Source organism: Danio rerio, chromosome 8 (assembly GCF_049306965.1).
Source record: "Danio rerio strain Tuebingen ecotype United States chromosome 8, GRCz12tu, whole genome shotgun sequence".
In the NCBI taxonomy this organism is placed as follows: Eukaryota; Metazoa; Chordata; class Actinopteri; order Cypriniformes; family Danionidae; genus Danio; species Danio rerio.
Window position 1 is genome coordinate 55698923 of NC_133183.1, and position 23436 is coordinate 55722358.

Consider the following 23436-nt stretch of genomic DNA (forward strand, 5'->3'; position numbering starts at 1 on the left):
AAAAATTCCATGGCAATTCACCTAAAAGAGCAGAGTTTCCAGGCCAAATTCCCTCTATCGTCCCTTACCCATGGCCTCCCAATCCTCCTCATCCACCTAATTGGCTCTTTCTCCATTCCCCCTATAGCTGATGTGTGGTGAGTGCCGTTGTCCTGTGGCTGCCGTTACATCATCCAAATGGATGCTGCACACTGGTGGTGATGTGGAGAGACCCCCCTCATGACTGGAAAATGCTTTGCGTGTATGGCCATACTATATAAATACAAACTACATTGACATTACATTACAAGATGCCAATATCACACAATGTAATGGGCAATTTAATAACTAATATAAATAATTATTGCTCCAAGCAACAACCGCTTGCGCATTCACATCTACTACGAATGGCACCTGATCCAGTATGTCATCACACCACAGGTTGCACCGAGGACACACTTGAAATTACAACTGAATTTAAAAATAGATTTGAAGCAAATCTTTATGCTAAAACAAGCAAAATTACAAAATTAAATATATAATTAAAATATATAATTAAAATTAATTAAAATTATAATTAAATATGTAATAGAAAGCGGCACGTTGGCGCAGTAGGTAGCGCTGTCATGAATGAATGAATATGTAATGGGTGTCTTTAGGGGAGTGTGTCCACCACTGCTTCCTGAATCCAAGGTCGAAAGGAAGAGATCAAACGGAAGAGGCAAATTCTGTAGGTGGATTTAAGCTTAACCAGATGGTTCCGTTTACAAAATCCACTATGTTAATAGCAAATGCGCCATGGCATGATGCAACAGACTCTTAAAGAGAATGGGAGGTGAAACTAAAATGCATGTTATGCCCAAAACAACTCATTAAAAGAATAAGGACAACACTTTTAGACCATGCGCCGGGGCGCAGAGAATTTTTTTTTTCTCCTTAAAATAGCAAAAGTGGATTCAGATATGCCCTTAGAGCTTTTTCACCATCCGCTTCAGATAATTAAAAAATAGAGCCCTTAATGTCACATGACACGTTTGAATAACTAAAAAAGTACAGAAAATTCTATAAATAATAATGTCAAATCAACAGTTATTCCCAACACAGCAAAGCAGAAAAAAAGTTCTGTTTGAATGAACTTCAGATGCATCAGAAGTTTGTCACCTTGATTAAGGTAAGATTGCCAAAATGCATAGGTGCATGAATGAGTGCTGTTTTTTTTTAATAATAGCCAATAGCCAAGGCTTTTTCACTTTTCCACTTATTTTTCGAGTGCCCAGTCCTGTTTCTAAAGGCACACCAAAAGTACACATTTTCAAGCTCTTTCTGATTAAACACACCTGAATCAACTCATCAGAACACTAGAAGTGACTTCAAAACCTGAAACGAATGGTTCAGATAAGGGAGACCATATCCATCCATCCAAAATATGTACTTCTGGTGTGCCTTCAGGAACATGGTTGAGAAACACTGGTTTATTGTACAACATAGGTCAGTCCAATGCTCACTCAGACTCATCCAAAAGATCACTCTCGACTCTGAGTCTTTCATCCGAGGCTCCTGTTCCAGGTAGTTTGTAGCTGCGGTTCTCAAGATTACGAAGCACCAGATTGCTCAAGATCCTCCTGTTAGGCTTCTGTAGAAGCTCCTCAAAGAGACGCAATGTTGTGATGCTGATCTAACAGGACAAAAGTTACTCTATAACACATGCATTGATGCTTTCAAAAGTAAAAAAGTGTTAGGCTGCGTCCGAAACCGCATACTTCCATACTATATAGTACGCCAAAATCAGTATGCGAGCCGAGTAGTGTGTCCGAATTCATAGAATTTGAAAATCAGTATGCGAGAAGTACCCGGATGACTTACTACTTCCGGCAAGATTCCGGAGTGCGCATCCCATGCATGCTGCGCTATCCCATGATGCCACGCGAGCGAATTCATGAATGGAAGTAAAGCAACGCAACTGACGCACGTATGTCACGTGACCATGACAAAATGGCGGATGTAGTACGTCCGAATTCCATTCATACTTTTCACATTCATACTGTATAGAACGTACTTTTCTAACGGCTGAGTAGTACGTTTAAATTCAAATGCAGTATCTACTGAGTAGTAGGCGGTTTCGGACGCAGCCTTAGTCTTTTAGCCCATTTACCTCATCTGAGATATGGTTGCAGTGTTCAATAAGGCGGTAACGCAGAAGGTGTGTGTGCAAGTGCTGGCGCGTTTCGCTATCTGTGTCACTGCCCAACATAAACTGAACCAGTTCCTCCAGGAGTGCAGGAGAGTGTATGTGACGTACAGAACATGACAGCAGAGTGGTGTGTACCAGGATCCCAACCTCTGACCTAGACAACCAGAATGAAAGAAAAAATTACACATATCAGCCTGCAAAATAACAATTCTAAAACTAACACCTTTTTCATGCATACTCTATCTGCAGTTAATTTGCGCTTTATTTAAATTTCCATGCCAATGTAACACATTGCAGCTTCCATACTTCAAACAGTTGTGGTCAGAAACCAGCATTTGCCTCACAAAATGCAACACATCTCCGTCTCATCATAGGCGTTGATCAGGTTGTTGATTGAGGCCTCTGAAAGGTTGGTCATCAATGGCTGTGTGAAGTTGCTGGATATTGGCAGGAACTAAAACATGCTGTCATATTCGCAGTTTCCTCTACTGTCATAGGTTATTTTATCTTTTTTTTTTTGATGTATGTATATTTATTTACATTTTAATTAGGATATTAAATATATAAATTATTTTACATAAAAAAAAACACTTGATCAAACAGTGTCAGTGAATGCACTGCAAACATGAAAGCACAATAGCCAATTCCTGCCTCCACACTGCATACATGGACATACATTGCATACATTGGTTATGGACGGCAAATGCACTGTAGATGAGTTAAACAGGGGGGGGTGTTTTGCCAAGTAGATCCTGGAATAACATTAATGTTGATCTTGGAACATCACTATTGACTTAAAAAATTATAATCCATACCGAGACCATACTCTAAACCAGGGGTCACCAATCTCGGTCCTGAAGGGCCGGTGTCTCTGCAGGGTTTATCTCCAACTTGCCTCAACACACCTGCCTGGATAATTCAAGTATACTTAGTAAGACCTTGATTAGCTTGTTCAGGTGTGTTTGATTAGGGTTGGAGCTAAAATCTGCAGGACACCGGCCCTCCAGGAACAAGTTTGGTGACCACTGCTCTAAACCTAACCTTACCTGTAAATTATACTCAAAATCAGACGGGAATCATAGTTGAATAACAATAAGATCAAAGCACATAACTCTGATTGGATGTAGGGCTGGGCGATAAAATCGGTATCGATATTTATTGACCGAGCACTACTATCAATATTGATAAAAAAAGATTTGTTATGTACTTTCGATATAAAGCGCTACAGTTTTATTAAAATGTGGCTGCTGAGCGTATGCCTTGGAAGCAGTGCCAATAAGCTTAGGGTGTAAGTTTGTCATTTCCAATGGAGGCAAATTACATGACGCGCGTATGCGAGTGAAGCGCACATGTTGTGCGTGCATTTTCCAGGCACTTCTAGTTGAAAACATCTTAACTTTTCTGAATGCGGCAAGCACACCACGATTCATGTAAGTTGAACTACCCAATCTGCTTCACACTTTGTAAAAAAATACACATAAAAATGGTAGACTAATTACCTCAGTCAAACACAGCACACCCAAACACTGCAGTGCTTTTTACTTTTTTCTATAAACCTGTCATCCATACTGTCTACTGGGACACTCTATAGGCTTAATGTATTTTATACTGTAGGAATGGCCGTACGCTTAAACTCAGCCCCCTCATAGGACACCTGTGGCAAAAGTTAATTTCAAAACACCCCGTTAACTATGATTTATATTAGGGTTGGGCATCTAAGCTATAATGCTGATCCGATACGCATCTCGATACAAAGAATACGATCCGATATATTAGCGATACATTTATGACATATTGCGATGCGACACGATACGATTCACACCCATATCACGATACAATGCGATAATTCAGCACTAACTAATTAGATCAAGTTTATGAGATTATGTGAAAGAGGATGCTGTGCCATTGAATGAGTTTGATTATTTATTAACCAAGCAAAACCAAGACTTTTTTTTACAAACTGGCTTTTCTCTCAGAGCCAGAGTGTCAGTTTACAGTAGAGAGCCATTTTAGAACATATAGCACATATTATTTAAGTATTTTCAAGATAAACAGAATGTATAAGTGCAATATATATTAAAATATATATATTTGCACTCTTTCAACATAAAGGTTGAGCATTGCACAACAAGAATTGTGATTTAACTTTACAACTATGAAAACAAGTTTTACAAAGATATATTTTGCCACTGATTATTCAAAACTTAAGGTCGTGAACTAGCAGTGTTATGCTGCGTTGAAACATCACTGTCACTGTAAACAACAGGCTAATAAAAATATAACAAACCAGCAATCTTCTTGCTGTGAGGTGGTCAAACTACCCACTGTGCCACCGTGACACCCATTATTTTTATCATTATTATTATTAATATTATTATTATAATTAAATAAAAATTAACAGGAGGAGGTGTTTAAAACCGCCTAGGGCGGCAGTATAGAGAGGGCGGCGTCCGCAACACCCAGTTATATCCGCGCATAGGGTGGCAGAATAGAGGTCCGCGACACCCGCGCGTCCTCAGTTATATCCGCGCATAGGGCGGAAGAATAGAGGTCCGCGACACCCGCGCGTCCTCAGTTATATCCGCGCATAGGGCGGAAGAATAGAGGTCCGCGACACCTGCGCGTCCTCAGTTATATCCGCGCATAGGGCGGAAGAATAGAGGTCCGCGACACCCGCGCGTCCTCAGTTATATCCGCGCATAGGGCGGAAGAATAGAGGTCCGCGACACCCGCGCGTCCTCAGTTATATCTGCGCATAGGGCGGCAGAATAGAGGTCCGCGACACCCGCGCGTCCTCAGTTATATCCGCGCATAGGGCGGAAGAATAGAGGTCCGCGACACCCGCGCGTCCTCAGTTATATCTGCGCATAGGGCGGCAGAATAGAGGTCCGCGACACCCGCGCGTCCTCAGTTATATCCGCGCATAAGGCGGCAGAATAGAGGTCCGCGACACCCGCGCGTCCTCAGTTATATCCGCGCATAAGGCGGCAGAATAGAGGTCCGCGACACCCGCGCGTCCTCAGTTATATCCGCGCATAAGGCGGAAGAATAGAGGTCCGCGACACCCGCGCGTCCTCAGTTATATCCGCGCATAGGGCGGCAGAATAGAGGTCCGCGACACGTCACTTCATTTTCATAACCGGTCACTTTCGTTTTCACATTGGGGTTGAGGGCGGCGTGATCGTCCTCTGCCTAGAGCAGCAGTTCAGCTTGCTCCGGCCCTGCAGATGAACAATGCAATAACATCCGTTATTGGCATAGAGCGCACAAAACTTTTGCGCATGGAAAAAAAAACTTGCAATGCTTTTCTCACCACTTTTGGAGCTGGTAGCTACAGTTGAAGCAGTGCGAAAGCCGGGGATGTAGGAACACTGGAAGATGCTTCCACAACAACACCGTGGCGCCGCTTCAAGTGAGATTTCAGATTAGTCGTACTGCCCGCGTATTTTATGGATGCGCGGCACATTTTGCAAATTGCATCTGTCCTGTCAAGTTGTCCATCCTTAAATCCATAATGTTGCCATACTTTAGATTTAAAACTCAGTGGGAAATAAAATGTTTGTTTTGCTTCTCGCGCTTTCTGAGGGCGCACCACTAGCTTCATCCGCACACCTGATACACTGAGTTGTAGTGTAAGTGTACACATCCGCAAATCCGTTGCTAAGGCTTACTTTATGTAGGTCCATTAAATTATGCGCCAAAAACAGGTTGACAACACTTGTTAATAAATAAAAAATACATTCTATATTAAAAAAAATAAGCTGTATCTCGGAAAAACCGATGCATCTCGATTTGCTTCCAAAATTTCATTCATCCTCTGCTGCTCAACCGATACACTCGCATCGTGCACGCGCATGACCGTGTATCGATACATATCGATTAATCTTCCCATCCCTAATTTATATGCATTATAAATTGCAGGGACATACGGTGTGTCCATGTTAACCACCTTAAGAGTATTACTAGGTCATAATACAACTTTGTGTCCCTGTAAACCACATAAATCTGTACACACACACACACACGGTCAAGGTGATTTAAAGTTATATCTTTCTACAAGCTTTGTGTTTATGAAGAGTAGGGATGCTACTCTTTTAAAAACGATCCAATCTCGATGCCAATATTCTGAGTATCGATCAATTCAGATCCGATCCCGATACTGTTTTTTTTTTTCTAAGCATAATACAGTTTCTATAGCTCTGGTGCTAAACTCAAATAATATATCTTCTTTGGTAAAAATAACAGACATAGGTCTTCTGTATATGACAGACATGATGCTTGCTGTAAACTAGGCTACATCATTTGAGCATTCGGTATGACATTAATTTGTTATGGTCCAGCTTATGGGCTCTATTTTGATGATCCATGCGCAAAGTGCAAATCGCAGGGCGCAAATGCATTAAGGGCGTGTCAGAATCCACTTTTGCTAATATAAGGACGGAAAAATCCGCTTTGCGCCGTGGCGCATGGTCTAAAAGTGTTGAGTTTATTTTCTTAATGAGTTAAAGGTGTGTTTTGAGAATAAACCAATCAGAGTCTCATCTCCTATTCCCTTTAAAAGTCAGTTGCGTCACGCCATGGCAGATTTGCTATTTACATGACGTAAAGTAAGTTTAAGTGAAAAAACTGAGCATTACACTAGCAGGAAAACAGAGCATCTACAGCGTGAGAATGAGAGATGAGCCTCCTCATTATTTACTTTCACTTTCGCTCTCGTGGATAGGGAAACTTCTTGTACGCACAGACATCAATTAGCCTATAAATAATTAATTTCGTTTGTTAAGCACAAATATTTGTTTCAAAACTGTTTCTAAATTCAGTTTTAATTTCCAGCAAATGAATAAATGAACAATAATATCCAAGTGTGCTCAAAAAACTGAGTTACATCCTAATACACATGCTGTGCCCCATATGGTCTGAAACCTGACAGGTGGACAAATCTAAGCTTGTTTTTAATAAAACAAATATAAATATGCATATAATAAATAATACTGCGAATAATAATAACATTATACAAAGGCAAATTGTCATGAATAAACGGAAAAGCCCTCCGAGATGAAGAATGCATGGAAGTATGGTTTTTACATTTATGTAGGCTAGAAAATAATATGTTTTGTAATATTTTAATCCTTTATATTTATGTCCTATATATATCCTTATTATATTCTATAAATATCCTTAATATTTTAATTCTTTTTCATATGTAAAGTTTGTGTATTGCTCTACATCTTGTGTGTATTAAGCAATGTGTAAGCGAGGCGCACAACTTACATGCTCTGCGCTAGACAATAGACCGCCTTTGTTCTGGTCTAATGAAAAATCTATTTTAGTTTCTCAACATAGCAACGTGCCAGCAATGCGCCTCAACACGCCTTCCTTTTTAAATCAGAACTCCTATGGATGCACATATAACCGCAAATGCATTTGCGATTAAAACAGAACAAAACGTCAAAACGACTCTTGCGCCAACAACAATTGCGTCGCATCTGCCCCACATTGTGTCGGGTGTATGATAGGGCCCTTAGTTTCCTTTTTTTAATATTAAGATTTTTCTTTGAAACCTGTAATAAACTACCACCATTACCACTAATCATTGGTAAAATAATTAGCCTTTTAGCAAAGCCTGATATTTTCCTGCAGGTTTGACGCAGACTATTTGTGTAAACTTGTAGAGCGGCGCACAGTGCGAAGAAAAAGGTCAAGTAAACAAAACATAGCTGCCGTTTAGGCTGAAGTAGCACCCTTTTTGTTATATGTAAAAGCTATAATGTCTTATTATTACTTTCTGTATCTAGGCCTATTTGAAAATGAAGAAAATGTCTAAAGACAAACTTTTGTTTTTAGAAATAAATGTTCATTTAAAAACTTAACGTATTATTTTACTATCAGAGATGCTCAGATTAAAGCTCTGTGAATCTGCTTTTAATATCTACGGTAACCAGAGCCGGCGCTTCCATAGAGGCGACCCAGGCGGCCGCCTAGGGCAGCAGAATAGCCCTGGTCCTTGCTGTCATACGCGCAATCACACCGCCGTCTCTCGTTTTCGGTATGAGGACGGCATGATCACTGCATGATCATCTTTTGCCTAGAGCTCTAGTTTAGTTTGCTCCGGCCCTGACGGTGACCTATCATGCCTAAAACAAAGAATTAAATTATTAAAGTGACGATCGGGTGCAGATACATATATCAGATAAAACTATATGTGCAGGCGGGTGGCGGGTGGATGATTAATATGAAGCCGCGGATTCGGGTGTCATTTCAGCTGATCCGCGCATCTCTTGTATACTGTTATTACTGTGAATGACAATTTTGCAGTTTGGAACATTCTTTAGCCAATACTTGTAAAAAAAATTTCACAGAAGGTATTTTAAATGGTCCTCCTTTAAATTTAATATGTACTCGGTTAAAAAAAAAAAAAAAGGATTGTTAGGTTTAATGTACTTATTGTGTACTTCTTGTACTTCAAAACACTGCTGTGATTAAGGTGGACTGCAGTTAAGGATATGGTGTTGTTCTGTGGTATGGTTAGGATTTTAGGTGGTTCACAGGGTAGGGTTAGCCTCGATTAAAGACAGAATTATAGAAATAAATTACAGATAATGGTGCTCCAATCAGGGTTTTTAGGGCCGATCACTGGTCCTCAATCACATTAGACATATAAAAATTTTTGTAATTTAATGAAAACAATTAGATGTTTCATCTTTTACTCATTTAATATTTTATAATTTATCTGTTTTTTTTTTTATTCAGAGGAACCTGCTCTAATTAGACCATTGAACTCTGAATTGTCGCTGCACTATGTTTTCCAAAAAAGGCCAATAAAACATTAAAAAAGCTCACACTGATACTGATGCCAGAAAGGTAACATTTAAAAAGGTATATTGCTCTCACATCTGAAGCAGATGAGGCTGGATGACTCCTTTAAGCCACTGAGAGTGAAGTGCTCTGGCCATTTTAACACCAAGTACCTTGAGAAAACAAACAGACAAACAAACAAACAAATAAACAAATAATTCCATACATGAAGTACTGTGAAATGGTTTAGGAGGTCACAGCAATGGTGTAATGACCATATACAGTTGAAGTCAGAGTTATTAGCCCCACTTTGATTTTTTTTTTCTTTTTAAAATATTTGATGTTTAACAGAGCAAGGACATTTTCACAGTTTGTCTGATAATATCTTTCTTCTGAAGAATGTCTTATTTGTTTTATTGCGGCTAGAGAAATAGCAGTTTTTAATTTTTAAACAACATTTTAAGATCAAAATTATTAATCCCTTTAAGCTATACATTTTTTCGAGTTTACAGAACAAACCGTCGTTATACAATAACTTGTCTAATGACCCTAACCTGTCTAGTTATTCTAAATAACCTAGTTAAGCCTTTAAATGTCACTTTACACTGTATAGAAGTGTCTTGAAAAATATCTAGTCAAATGTTATTTACTGTCATCATGGCAAAAATAAAATAAATCAGTTATTAGAAATGAGTTATTACAACTATTATGTTTAGAAATGTGTTTAAAAAAAATCTGCTCTCTGTAAAACAGAAATCCAGGGACCAGGGGAGCTAATAATTCAGAGGGGCTAACAATTCTGACTTCAACTGTATATATATATATTTCCATCTTGACAGTGAAATCATATTTGGAGTGAAATCAACTGATAAAACACTGACAGTCATGAAAAAGCCTCCACAGAGTCCTTTATATATCGACAATTTGGGCTTACCAGGACAAAAGGGGGGAAAAATTAAAAGTGCTGGGGTCAGAAAGTCCCAGTATCCCATAATAGCTTCCCCCAAAAGAGTTCAAGTGGTTGCATTTTGTTCTTCTTAATATTTATTGTGTGTATATATTTGTCATTCCTTCTGTTTGTAACCTATTAAAGAGGCTAATCATAAATATGACTAATTAAAAAAGTCATGAAGACATTGATACATAAAGGCTTTAAAATGCTGCCTTTGGAAGGAAAGGACATTGAATTACTTTACTAAGTAAATATTACACACCAGATCTATCAATCCAGCATTTAATCTATCAGATTAGGAACTGATACATAAAGGTTGTAAAATGCTGCTTTTGAATTGCTTAAAAATATTACACACTAGAGCTACACAGTTAATCGAAAAAAGATTGCGATCTCGATTCGATCCCCTAGAGCAGAGGTCACCAATCTCGGTCCTGGAGGGCCGGTGTCCCTGCAGGATTTAGCTCCAACTTGCCTCAACACACCTGCCTGGATGTTTCAAGTAAACTTAGTAAGACCTTGATTAGCTTGTTCAGGTGTGTTTAATTAGGGTCGGAGCTAAAATCTGCAGGACACCGGCCCTCCAGAAAAGTTTGGTGTCCCCTGCCCTAGAGGATCTTAATTCAGCATTTCTTCGATTCTGCCAATCATATGTTCAAGTTCAGGAGAGAAGCAAAGGCGGCTGTACAAGCCATGTTGTTTTACATACATTCCTCAGCAACGTGGACACCTCTAAATGGTGTTAAAAGTTTCACATACTGTATTTATAAGCAGGGCTTTACATTAACACCCGCCAACCCGCCAAATGCGGGTAGATTTCCAATCTGGTGGGTAGGACAGCCGCTCCCACTAGCCACTTTGGCTGGTTGGTAATAATTTTTACAATGTAGTTTTCTTAAACCAGGGTTCGACAATAAGGATGGCCCAAATTTTGATGGTAGAATCAAGAAGAAGCACGACTGACAAAAATAACTGTTTGCGCGAGCAAAAGCAGGTGAATACCTTATGAGAGGATGATTACTCGCGCGAAATGCAGTGCACCCACAGTCCTGCTGCTTTCAAGAGCTCAAGATTAAAAAATATATATACATACATCCTTTTGTAAGCAGCAGCAGTACCCTAACTGCTTTCATTTTAATAATTATTTGAAAAAATGAACAGGCCTAACATTAACTGGGTGCATGTGATCATCCTTTCATTATCACACACAGTATGTTTTTATCTGCTTTCTTTTGCTTACTGTTATTTTTGTTAATATAGTTTAATAATCATCCTTTACAATAACTTTGCTTTAATAGGAGATTAACTCTCTATTTATGTTAACTGCTGATCTGGGTCCTTTAGCCAGGACAGATGTGCATATTTTAGATACATGACAGTAGATCTTTTTAAACGTCAATAAAAAAAAAAAAAAAAAAATTTAAAAAAACGTTTTGTTTGGACACCCCTGTTATAGTTTGTGAACGTTGTTTTTTATTTGCGAATTTACTGCTTTAATTTTACATTAGGAAGATAAGGATTCCTTTAAATGTTAATATATATATATGTTAATATATATATGTTAATATATATATATATATATATATATGTTAATATATATATATATATATATATATATATATATATATATATATATATATGTTAATATATATGTTAATATATATATATATATATATATATATATATATATATATATATATATATATATAACTGCCTTTCACAAGAGAAAGATTACTTTTCTCCTGAAGAAAAAATATTATAGGAAATACTGTGAAAATGTTCTTGGTCTGTTAAACATCATTTAAATATTTTGATAAAATAAAAAATAAAAATCACAATAGGGCTAATAATTCTGACTGCAACTTCAACTTTTGCCCTTAAACATCAATATATTTTTGTTACATGTAATGTGAACCAGGATATAAACCATCATAAAGCAGCTTAATCAATTGTACAGTAAAGAAACACACACAAAAAATATTGTCTAACCTTTGGTGCTTGCTTGATGAGTTCATTGCAGAGGTCCAAAAAGCAGAAAAACCTGTAGACGTTCTCGCTGCCAGGAAACGACTGGCTCTCCGCTGTACTGTCCTGTGTAAAGCGAGTCCTACAAAACCGACAACGCATCTTCAGAATGACATTAAAAACACCTCTATAAATAAATCAATTAGTTACTTCATAGCAAACATACCTCCACTGTACAACGGAGAAGCTGTGGATGTCTGCAGGGTCGATAGTTGAAGGGATGAGTAAGTAAAGTTCAGTCAGCCTCTGGGCGAGAAGGTCACACAGTGGAGTTCTTTCAGCCAGCAGATGTCCAGTGTCTTCCTGTGTTGAGCTGACCAGAAGCAGCAAACTCTCCAAAGACCTATGTGCAACCCGACGTTTCTAAGAGAGATGGAGAGCAAGTTTTGTTAAAAACAATGGGGCTCATTTACTAAACAAAAATGTGTGTGTGAAATCTGCAAACAAACATATTCACAAAGCAATGATCATTACAACACACCGGCCTTACTGAAGTTAATTGCAGATTTATGATGTAGATACACACGTACACAGCTGAGCGGTCTGTAATCTCTGTTTGTATAACAGGCGTATGCTGTAACGTGAAACAGCTTCCGGGTCCACGTGCTCTTTTGCCCCATTCACACGGGGCTTCAGCGCCATCGCTTGACTGAAGGCGTGTCTGAAGTTGGGGCTTAGGCGATCGTCATAGCAGCGTCAGCCAATAAAATTCAGTCAATAGGCTACTGTTTAGCTGGTGTATTTGCATACAGCGATCTGATTGGCTGATGCTTCCGTCTGCGCTTGAAAAGTTGAGCTAGGCCCAACTTCTGCAGCGAGCAACACCTCTGAAGCAGCGCCGACGGATCCACAATGCAGTTCGGCAACACCTGACGTCACCCATTCAAAGTGAATGGAAAGCGTTGACGCTGATGCTCCGTGCGAATGTGGCGTTTCAAACTGTACAGGGAGGCTCAGCAAATGGTGCTAATAAAAGTTTACAAAGTGATGTAACACTTTCAAAAATCATGATTGCAATATATATACATATATATGCGTGACGGTGGCGCAGACTGTATCGCTGTCGCCTCACAGAGAGAAGCTCATTGGTTCGAGTCCCGGCTGGGTCAGTTGGCATTTCTCTACACTCCCAATATTATTCTGCATAAATCAAAAGAGTTTCTACAAAATTCTGCATAGAAGTAGCAAAAAAATTCTGCAGATTCTGTCTAACCCTTTTTAATCCGGGACACGTGGGTAACATGAACTAGGAATAAATAATACTTATACAGTAATTGTTAATAAAACATTCCTACTAATGCATTCTTAAAATCAAAACGCAAATCAAAAGTACTCAGATACAATCTAAAGGAGGTCATTGAAGTACGCTGTCAATGTTCATTTAAATATAAAAACTTAAAAGTGAGGCGGCGCAGTGGCGCAGTAGGTAGTGCTGTTGCCTCACAGCAAGAAGGTCACTGGTTCGAGCCTCGGCTGGGTCAGTTGGCATTTCAGTGTGGAGTTTGCATGTTCTCTCTGCATTCGTGTGAGTTTCCTTCGAGTGCTCCGGTTTCCCCCACAGTCCAAAGACATGCGGTACAGGTGAATTGGGTAGGCTAAATTGTTCGTAGTGTATGAGTGTGAATGAGTGTGTGGATGTTTCCCAGAGATGGGTTGTGGCTGGAAGGGCATCTGTTGCGTAAAACAAATGCTGGATAAGTTGGCGGTTCATTCCGCTGTGGCGACCGCAGATTAATAAAGGGACTAAGCCAAAAAGAAAATGAATGAATGAACTTAAAAGTGAAGTATGTAAGTTTGACATCCAGTGGTGGAACTAGGTATTGCACTCTTGGATCAAAACACATTTTCACTGGGCTCCTTCTCTGATGAGTTAATGCAAGCACAGGTTGCCAGATTGACGTGAGTGTGCACTGCCTTTCCTTAAAGGGGGATTTAAGGTTTATTTGAACCGTTTTCTAACTAAAAGTAACGGGACGCGATAGAATATTGGTCACACTTTATATTAAGTGTCTTTAACTACTATGTACTTACATCAAAAAAATAAATACATGTATAAATATGTACTTACTGTGTTTATAATGTATTTGAGATCCTAAAAGCACTTGTGGTGCTTTTGAGTTGGGATAGAGGTTGGGTTATGGACAGGTTTGGTGGTATGGGTAGGTTTAAGGGTGGGTTAAGGTGTAAGGGATGGTCAACAGTGTATTTACAAATGTAATTACAAAAGTTAATTACAGATGTAATTACATACATGTATTTAATCAAGCATAAGTACACAGTAAATAGATGTATTTACACAATAAGTACATGGTAACAAACTATTAATTCCTGTGTAAATACATATTAGTTAAGGCCATTTAATATAAAGTGGGATCGGAATATTTACCATACTCAAAGGAGAACTACAGGATCACCTCAGGTACACCTCATGCGCTTAATTAAGTGGTTAATGCTTATAATGTGAGTTTGAATGCCGTTTTACCAGACGTTTATTGCAACACTACTGAAAGCAGCAGCAGATAGATCTCAGCCAAGACATATCAGTGTTCAAATGTGCCAAGACATATCAGTGTGTCAGCATGTACACTTAATAATGTTAAGATTGTAAACCTTACCATTTGGCTGGAGTGCAGTGAGTGCACTTTTCTGTGCTTCTGAATGACTGTATTTAATTTCTGTCGTGTTTCTTCTGGTGCAAACAGCCAAATTACTTATCACTGCAAATCTCGTCACATAGCGTGTTGTTAGGACACAAGGTTACAATGCAATCTGCTCATCTAAAGTTTACGTTTGTAATATTTATATTATTTGCTCCTTAATAACCACTTCATGTGGAACTCCGAATCTGCGTCTCATTTTAGAGTCTGCTACTGCCCACTGGAGGTTGCATTCCGGTCGCTGACGCATATTTTAAGAGCCTTCTTGACTGAAGGAATCAAATAGGCTGTTTCCATGAATGCAACCTGGGGTGCTGAAATACAATTGGCTAAACTGATATTGGGTGGGTTAAAAAAACAAAAACAAAGACATCTGTTTTGGTTTGAGACGCACATTTTTAAAGCAGAATATCTGACTTCATCATTGTTTTTCAGATACACAAGAATTTTCACTTGGCATGATTCTTAAAATATCCGCAAGCATATTATGGTATTTTTATGCTTTAGAATAGTCCAAACCTTACATACAGCACCTTTAAGTCAAAATTGGTGTGAATAAAATACTTCTATTGTAGTCCTGCATTTTTAGCTACACCTTTAACCCTTGTTCTGTTTTTTTCCCCCAGAATGAATTACCTCACTTTTTTCCAGGTGAAGGAGTACAGGGATCATGCCTGTGGCTTCCTGAGGAGAGCTAACAGGATGAGCTCCACTACGGGATAAAAGGGAGCAGGCAGAACTGGATGAGGAGGGTGAGGATGCCCTCTCTGGACTGGAGGATCCACTGCAGTCCTTCTCCGCAGCCTCGTCTGAGGTAGAACTAGATCTCTTCAGAGAGTCGTTTTTAATCTTTGATAAAGATGGAGGTGTGTTTGTCATCATTTTTAAGATTTCAAATTCAGCAGAGTGTAAATGTTAATGAGAGTCAACATAGCAATGACAAGAAGACAAAATTAAATACCTCAAGGATATAGTTAAGGACATAGGGATCTTTGTTAACTTGTGTGCAAACAGCAAAGAGAAACTGGGACTCTTCTTTTTCTGTCTGTGAATGGGGGAGTCCGCACAGATTGATCAGCTTCTATAAAAGAGTGACAATCTGGTTTTTAGAAGACATTTTCCACCTCACAAAGTGTAGTCCAAACTCATTTTTCCATAGAAAATTTGTTACATTCCATACCACAATTTAGTGACTTTATATGCTCTACAAATGTAAATAATCAACAGGGTGGCGTAAATTTAAAACTATTGTGCTGAAATAAGCAAAAAAATGTACAAATTGGCACAAAGTTGCTAAAATGTGGAAATAATTAACTGCACATAATACAAATAAAAAAAATTTAAATATATTTTTATTGTTTCAATCAATTCAAAAAGTTAAAGGAATCTTTTTACACCACCTGACAAAAGTCACCAATCCAAGCTTTAGGCACAATAAATAATAACTTCACTTCTAGTTGATCATTTGTTATCAGAAGTGGCTTATATGAAAAGCAAAAGCCTCTAGATTACGCGTATTTTACCAAAATAAAATATGATTATGCCTTGATTTTTCACTTAACAGAAATAATGTACATTATAAAATATAAAGTCATGGTGCAGAGGAGAAAGAATTAATATTGTGTATGACTCTCATGAGCTTGGAGGACTGCATCCATTCATCTCTGCAATGACTCCCAGAGTTCATCAACATTCTTTGGATTCATCTTCAATGCCTCCCCCTTCATCTTACCCCAGACATGCTCAATAATGCTATCTGCTAAGGAATTTGCCCTCTTCTGAGGTTTGTAATGTAATGGGCAGCACAAATGTCTTGATACCTCAGGATGCTGATGTTGTCATCAACTCTTGCACACCCCCATACTGAATGTAAGCCCAAACCATAATTTTTCCTTCACCAAACTTGACTGATTCCTTTAAGAATCTTGGGGCCATGCGATTTCCAATAGGTCTTCTGCAGTATTTGTGATGATTAGTATGCAGTTCAACAGATTCATCAGAAAAATCTACCTTCTGTCACTTTCAAAATAATCAACCAGAAGTCAAGATATTATTTGTTACTCTTACAACTGGGATTGACGACAAGACTTTTGTCAGGTAGTGTAAAATTGAATTTTCCCATTGTGTCTTTTTGCACAAACCATCAGCAAGGTGGATATTCGACGACCGTAAATGCGCACCACTTTCTTCGACAAGCAGATCAGCCATACTAACCAGACATAGTAGAGTAACATTGATAATTAACAGAAAAAATTATGAAAATGTACTTGTGTAGGATTTACAACCCAGACAGCAGTTACCCAGAAAAGCTATGCTTAAATTTCATCTTTTGCTGAAACCATTGTGTATGAAGATGTGTATGAAGTGGATATGTTTGTATGGATGGCAAGAGTCAATATCTTAAATTTTGTAGTTCCAAATAAATCGTCTTTGTACTGTACAGTAGTCAACATTTGAAGTGGAACAAAAATGCTAATTAAAATCGTGCAAAGGCAAGAATAGGTGTTGTTCAATAGTTTAAGAGATAACTTTGATGAAAGGTTTTGATCCACTTCAAATGTTGACTACTGTATACAGTTGAAGTCAGAATTATTAGCCCCCCTGAATTATTAGCGCCCCTGTTTACTTTTTTCACTAATTTTTGTTTAATGGAGGGAAGATTGTTTTAGCACATTTCTAAGCATAATAGTTTTAAAAACTTATTTCTAATAACAGATTTATTTTATCTTTGATATGATGACAGTAAATAATATTTTACTTGACATTTTTCAAGACACTTTGATACAGCTTAAAGTGACATTTAAAGGCTTTACTAGGTTAATAAGGTGAACTAGGCAGGTTAGGGTAATTAGGCAAGTTATTGTATAACGATGGTTTGTTCTGTAGATTATCAAAAAAAAAAATTTAGCTTAAAGGGGCTGATAATTTTTTTCCAAAAATGGTTTTTAAAAAATTAATAACTGCTTTTATTCTAGCTGAAATAAAACAAATAAGACTTTCTCCAGAAGAAAAAAATATTATCAGACATACTGTGAAAATTTCCTTGCTCTGTTAAACATCATTTAGGAAATATTTAAAAAAATAAAATAAAATCAAAAGGGGGCTAATAATTCTGACTTCAACTGTATATTATTGACTATTTTGTATACGCTTTGAAAGTTTTGTTTAATGTTGAGTACTAAGATATCTTTTGGGTTAGGATTTTGCTGAAAATAGTCATGGGTTCTGTCCATTTACTCTGAAGATCTGGATTTGTGTTTATGGTTTTGTTCAAATGAAAGGTGCTTCCAAGATATGCGTTATAGCAATTGAGAAAAACTGTCAAATTTCAATTGATCAAAATGCCACAATATTTTACCTCGCCTCACAGCAAGAAGGTAAATTGGCCATATTTTATGTGTGTAAAAGAGTTTGTATGGGTGTTTCCCAGTGTTGACAGATGGAAAACATAAGCTGGATTAGTTGGCGGTTCATTCCACTGTGGTAACCCCTGATTAATAAAGGGACTAAGCTGAAAAAGAAAATGAATGAATAAATGCTGCCTTCAGGAGTGTAAGAAGCTTCATTTTCAAAAGTATAATGTCCTGAAAATAATCTCGGAGCTCTTTGTCATTCAGTGACAGTTGTTACTTAGCATGTCTTACCTGTACAGGCCGATAAACATTAATTAAATGCAGCACAGGCTTCTGGATATGGCTCAGGACTTTAGAGAAGAACACCATCACTTGTTGGCTCATGCCAGGGGGATACTGTAGAATGAAGAAATAATACAATTCACACTTTCATGTACAGCAGATTCAACACTTTTTAATGCACCATTTATTTTAAATGAAGCACCGTTGTAATTCACATCCCCAGCATATGCCTCGCTAACACTTAATATTTACATTAAAACTCTGGGAGTATTGATGATGTTTGAATGTGGCATTATCAAAAAATTCAGGAATTAAACTAACATTTCATCAAATTTAGTCATGTTCACAGAACTTTAATACAAATTTGTTGAATTCAATACTAGGAAATTCAAACGTGGATTCTGAAATATTCAGATCAAATGTGCATTATTTGTCATAGTTCTTGTACAAGATTTAAATGTAAGATTTTTAAATTAAGAATTTCTCTTTTTTCCATTCTGTTTTTGACAGGAGAACAGTGCAACTGTTGAAAAACAACAACATAAAATTCATTTCAAATAAAATTCAAGCACTTTTAAGTTTCTTTTTAAAGGGTCACGAAACACCAAAACACATTTTTTGAGCTGTTGACAGTCGTATATGTGTCCCACACTGCTAAAAACACTAATAGGACACCTATATTTCACAAAAAAGTGTAAATTGGTTGTTTTTGCGTTATTTCAAGCAAATTCGTACTTCCTGTTTGAAACGAATTTTTGAAGCTGCGTCACGGCCATGACATAATAGCCTGTATTCCAGCGTGCAGACTGGGCGTCTGTGCCAGAGTGAGTCTTACTAGTCTTAGTCTTACAGTGTGTTGCATTAATGCATGAGTAAGGCTTGGTTCAAACCAATCAGCGCGCTCTATTGTGCAACTTCATAAATATTCATTACTGTGTTTACACGACATAGACGCCACGTTGTGTTGGCAAAACAAGCGTGAAGTGTTGCTTTTATAGTTTGCTGGCGTTAAGTTTCGTTTTCATTTTCTCTCTGTGAGAGCTCAGACTCACGTGTGGATTAACAGTGTACGCGACGCTCGACAACAATAACTTACGTGTCTAAGGAGGATTATTGTTTACCTGAGAGCTGTTCTCATCTGCAAACGATGAGATCGGATTGCTTGTAGTATTCTCTTCATAAAGACGCGGCTCTTGTTGCTGTGGATTGTCCTGTCTCTACAGATTTGGTAAGTGAGCGACCAGTGCTCTTTGTTTATTCAGTTTGTTCGTATCGAACTAACTTTTGCACCGTAACATGTTAGGACCACAACCAAACTTTAACCTCGTGTAGGGTTTTTAACCGCATTTTGTGACCGGAATAACACACGCGGCTTTCTGACTAAGTTCTAAGTTGGTTTGGACTATTCTAAAGCATCTAAGTTTCCGGGAAATGCAGAGTTTTTTTTCTCTCATTCGCCGTGCGGTATCAAACATTGCATGAAAAATACAGGCTTAGAGCAGTTCCTCGAATCAAATATCTCGTTTGTCGCGAGGGACATGAATGAATACCCTGAATGAAAGAGCCAAACTGCAGTTAAAGTCCACCATTTAATAATTTGGCAAATAATTCGACTACAGATGTCCATGTAGGTTAAACACCATCACTTTCTACTGTGTGTTAGTGTTTTGACTGAAACTCGCGCGTGCCCAAATAGACACTCCCACACCCTCCCACTTTAGTTCCTCCGACACTCCCCCCTAAACAGAGCTGGAAACGCCCACTTTTCTGACTTTTTCCAAAGTAGATGTGTGAAAACACCCTGCTGAAACAAGGGGGTTTCATGGCCCTTTAAGTACTTTCCATGCCTTGAATATGTCTGAAATTCAAATAGTTTCAAGTAAACGTGTGGTAATCATGATAATTAATTTCCAGTTTTGCCTTGAAGCTGTGTCCTCATACTGTACCTGTGCTTTTCCTAGTGTGCAAAGTGTTTCTAGTATTTTGTGCTGGAGCAGGTACTCCATGCAGGGACCTGCTTCCTCTCCTTGCTGTTTCTCCTCATACACCAGAATATCCAGCATCTGCCGGAGCCTCCATGGGATGTCTGTATTCTTCACCGCACGAGACTCATCTTTGTAGAAAAAAAGATCAATGTGAGATAGGGCTGCACGATTAATCAAAAAAAAAGATCACGATCTGGATTCAACCCTACACATGCTATTAATTCAGCTTTTCTACGATTCGGCCAATTCTATTTTTAAGGTCAGAAGAGAAGAGTGAGAGTGGACACACAAGTCTTCACAGCAACATCGACACCATTAGACGGTGTTAAAAGTGTCACATACTGTATTTATAAGGTATAATTCACCCAAAAATGTCATTTTTGTCTTCATGTTATGATGTATTCGTGGCCACGAAATCACACGTGAGTTGACCGCTAGTTTCTTTACTTCCGAGAACGCGCGCGTGCACGCATGACGCCTACTTTATTGAACAGAACCTGCATAGGCTGTGAATAACAGGTAATGAAGTTGTAAACAACGTTCAGTTTGTTGCACAGAGTGATCGTTTGAGGGCTGTACAGGAGGTTTGATTAGCATGTGTGTATTTTTTCTCACAGTGAGCGCAACCATGAGCCGCATTCGGAAGTGAAACCTGTGCGCACATCATTTAAATGATCATAACGCATTTTACAGTTATGATTACGACAAGCATTTGATATGTTTTTTCTTTCATACTGAACACATAAGTGTTGTGGATGAAACTGTTTACTGTGTCAGTATAACAACCCTAGCCTATATATAATTTTAAATATAATGCAAGAAGGAATCTGATAATGACAAAATTCTAATTTTACCAGTGAAAACAAATGGTCTTATAATGCTGTCAATGCCAGATGACAAGTACATGTCTTAGGATGCTTTCACACCTGCATTAATTAGTTCGATTGAATCGCACTAGAGCTCGTTTTCCCTTTTGGTGCGGTTCGTTTGGGCAGGTGAGAATGCAGCAATTGTACTTAAGTCCGCACCAAAAGCGGACCAAGTAAGTGTACCGAGAGCTGCTTGAAGAGGTGGTCTCGGTACGCTTTCAAACGAACCCTGGAGCGGTTTGTTTGTGGTGAGAATTTGATCCGTACTAAAACAGGTCCAACTGCAAAAAGTACTGCGCCTTTTGGACTAATCCAGCTGCCGTAGGCCGATGCGCTGTGCATTATGGGATATGGAGGAAAAATATTTGTTGACAGCGCTTTACCAACAGAGAGAGAGAGAGGGGGGAAAACATTACCTGATGGATCGTTGGTAATATTTCCACAAGATGACTATGTCGCAGTTTAGCTAAATTAATTCACGCCTCCTCCTGAAGTGACGAGCGATCCATTAAAACAGTGTTTCTCAACTGGTGGGTCGCGACCCAAAAGTGTGCCATGGGAACATTTTCAGTGGGTCGCGGAGTGTGTGGTCAAAAAAAACAAAAAAACAACCAAAGTAAATTTTTTACTTATTTTGCTTATACCGGACTTTTATTTTAAAATGTGTGCACGACAACCCTACCGTTTGACATGTGAAATTTCATTTAATTATTGCAACACGTAAATATGTAAAGTATGGATATATATATATATATATATATAGATAGATAGATAGATAGATAGATAGATAGATAGATAGATAGATAGATAGATAGATAGATAGATAGATAGATAGATAGATAGATAGATAGATAGATAGATAGATGAAATAAAGACTTAAAGCCTCAGTGTCATATGTAGTGAGGTGCTCTCAAAAGAGAGCATGAAACCTTCTAAATTAAAAAAAACATTTAGAAACTATAAAACATGTTTTATTAAGTTTATTATTAACAGTATTTGTCATTTTTATTTTGTAAAATTTCTGCAATTTCATCCAGCAATGACAGCAATAAAATATTTTTTATTTGTAAGTCTTGGTGAATGTCTTATGATGTATCTGTTACTAGCTTACATTAACAAATAAATACAAATTAATTATAAATCCTAAAATTGTATTATAGTTCCTAAAAGATTTGGGTCGCGGCTTGCTGACCATGTAAAAATGTGGGTCCCATGGCCAAACCAGATGAGAACCCCTGCATTAAAACACTGTTTTCCAGCCTGGGCCATGCTTCACTCTCGAAATGTATAGTTTGTCTAAAGCAGGGATACAATCAGTTATCGCAGTCGTCCCTCCAGAGTAAAAACGACATTTTGTGTCTGCCGGTTTTGTTTACTTTTGGGAATTCGTTGGCATTTTCCCGCACGTGAATTCTGACCAATCAATAAGCAGTTTAGGAAATATGTTTAACAACGTCTGGCCAATGAGAGATGTGGATTTTGTCAGATGACTGCACTTTGGTTCGTTTCAACTGGTTCGGACCAAAGCCAGCAGTGTGGTGTGAAAACGACCCAAAGACGGCAGAAAATGCAACAATGTATCATTTATTGCCCTTGGACCGGACCAAATGAAGCGAACTACAGATGTGAAAGCACCCTTAAACATAATAATTCAACTTTAGAATTATGAATAGTTGTAATCTGATGTCATTATTTTATTGTGAATTAACAAACAGGAAATATTGAAAGTCTGTTCAAGTCCACGACAATGACTATGCAAAATTTAGCATTTAAAGCAACAGTAGATATACACATAGACCTAATATTGTTATTGTTGTTTTACCATATGTTTGAGAATTAACAATAATAGGCTAATCATATTAACCTTTATTCTACATTTACAGAATCGCGAGAAAATCGTGATCTCGATTTTAAGCAAAAAAGTTCAAAAATCGGTCACACTTTACAATAAGGTTCATTAGTTAATGTTAATTAAAGCATTTACAAACATGAACAAACAATGAACAATACATCTACTACTGTATTTGTTCATGTAAGTTAACGTTAGTTAATGAAAATACAGTTGTTCATTGTTAGTTCATGTTAACTCATGGTGCATTAACTAATGTTAACAAGCATGGACTTGGATGTTAATAATGCATTAGTAAATGTTATTTTATGATTAATATATGCTGTACATGTGTTGTTCATGATTAGTTCATGTTAGTAAATGCATTAACTAATGAACCTTATTGTAAAGTGTTACCAAAAAATCATGATTCACATTTTTGCCAGAATCGTGCAGCCCTAATGAGAGACAAACATTAGTTTCACTGCATTTCTGCTTAATGTTTTTCTCTTCTTCACGT

The 23436-nt window shown here is 37.9% G+C and overlaps 1 protein-coding gene across 5 annotated transcripts in view; it reads right to left on the minus strand.

The window, feature by feature from the left end:
- The window catches only part of fhip2b (FHF complex subunit HOOK interacting protein 2B), a 56593-nt gene that overhangs the window by 25847 nt on the left and 7310 nt on the right, over positions 1-23436 (minus strand). For 4 of the 5 annotated variants that reach the window (XR_012383843.1, XM_021478316.2, NM_001077766.1 and 1 more), the window contains 9 exon segments: positions 20181-20347; positions 18244-18348; positions 15561-15680; positions 15236-15448; positions 12109-12305; positions 11907-12024; positions 9062-9138; positions 2132-2324; positions 1485-1654 (listed from right to left, as the gene is read on the minus strand). Coding sequence is in view for 3 of the 5 variants with exons in the window: in XM_021478316.2 (XP_021333991.1) it covers positions 1485-1654; positions 2132-2324; positions 9062-9138; positions 11907-12024; positions 12109-12305; positions 15236-15448; positions 15561-15680; positions 18244-18348; positions 20181-20347 (1360 nt within the window). In the remaining 2 variants the exon portion in view is untranslated. 5 annotated transcript variants of the gene reach the window in all.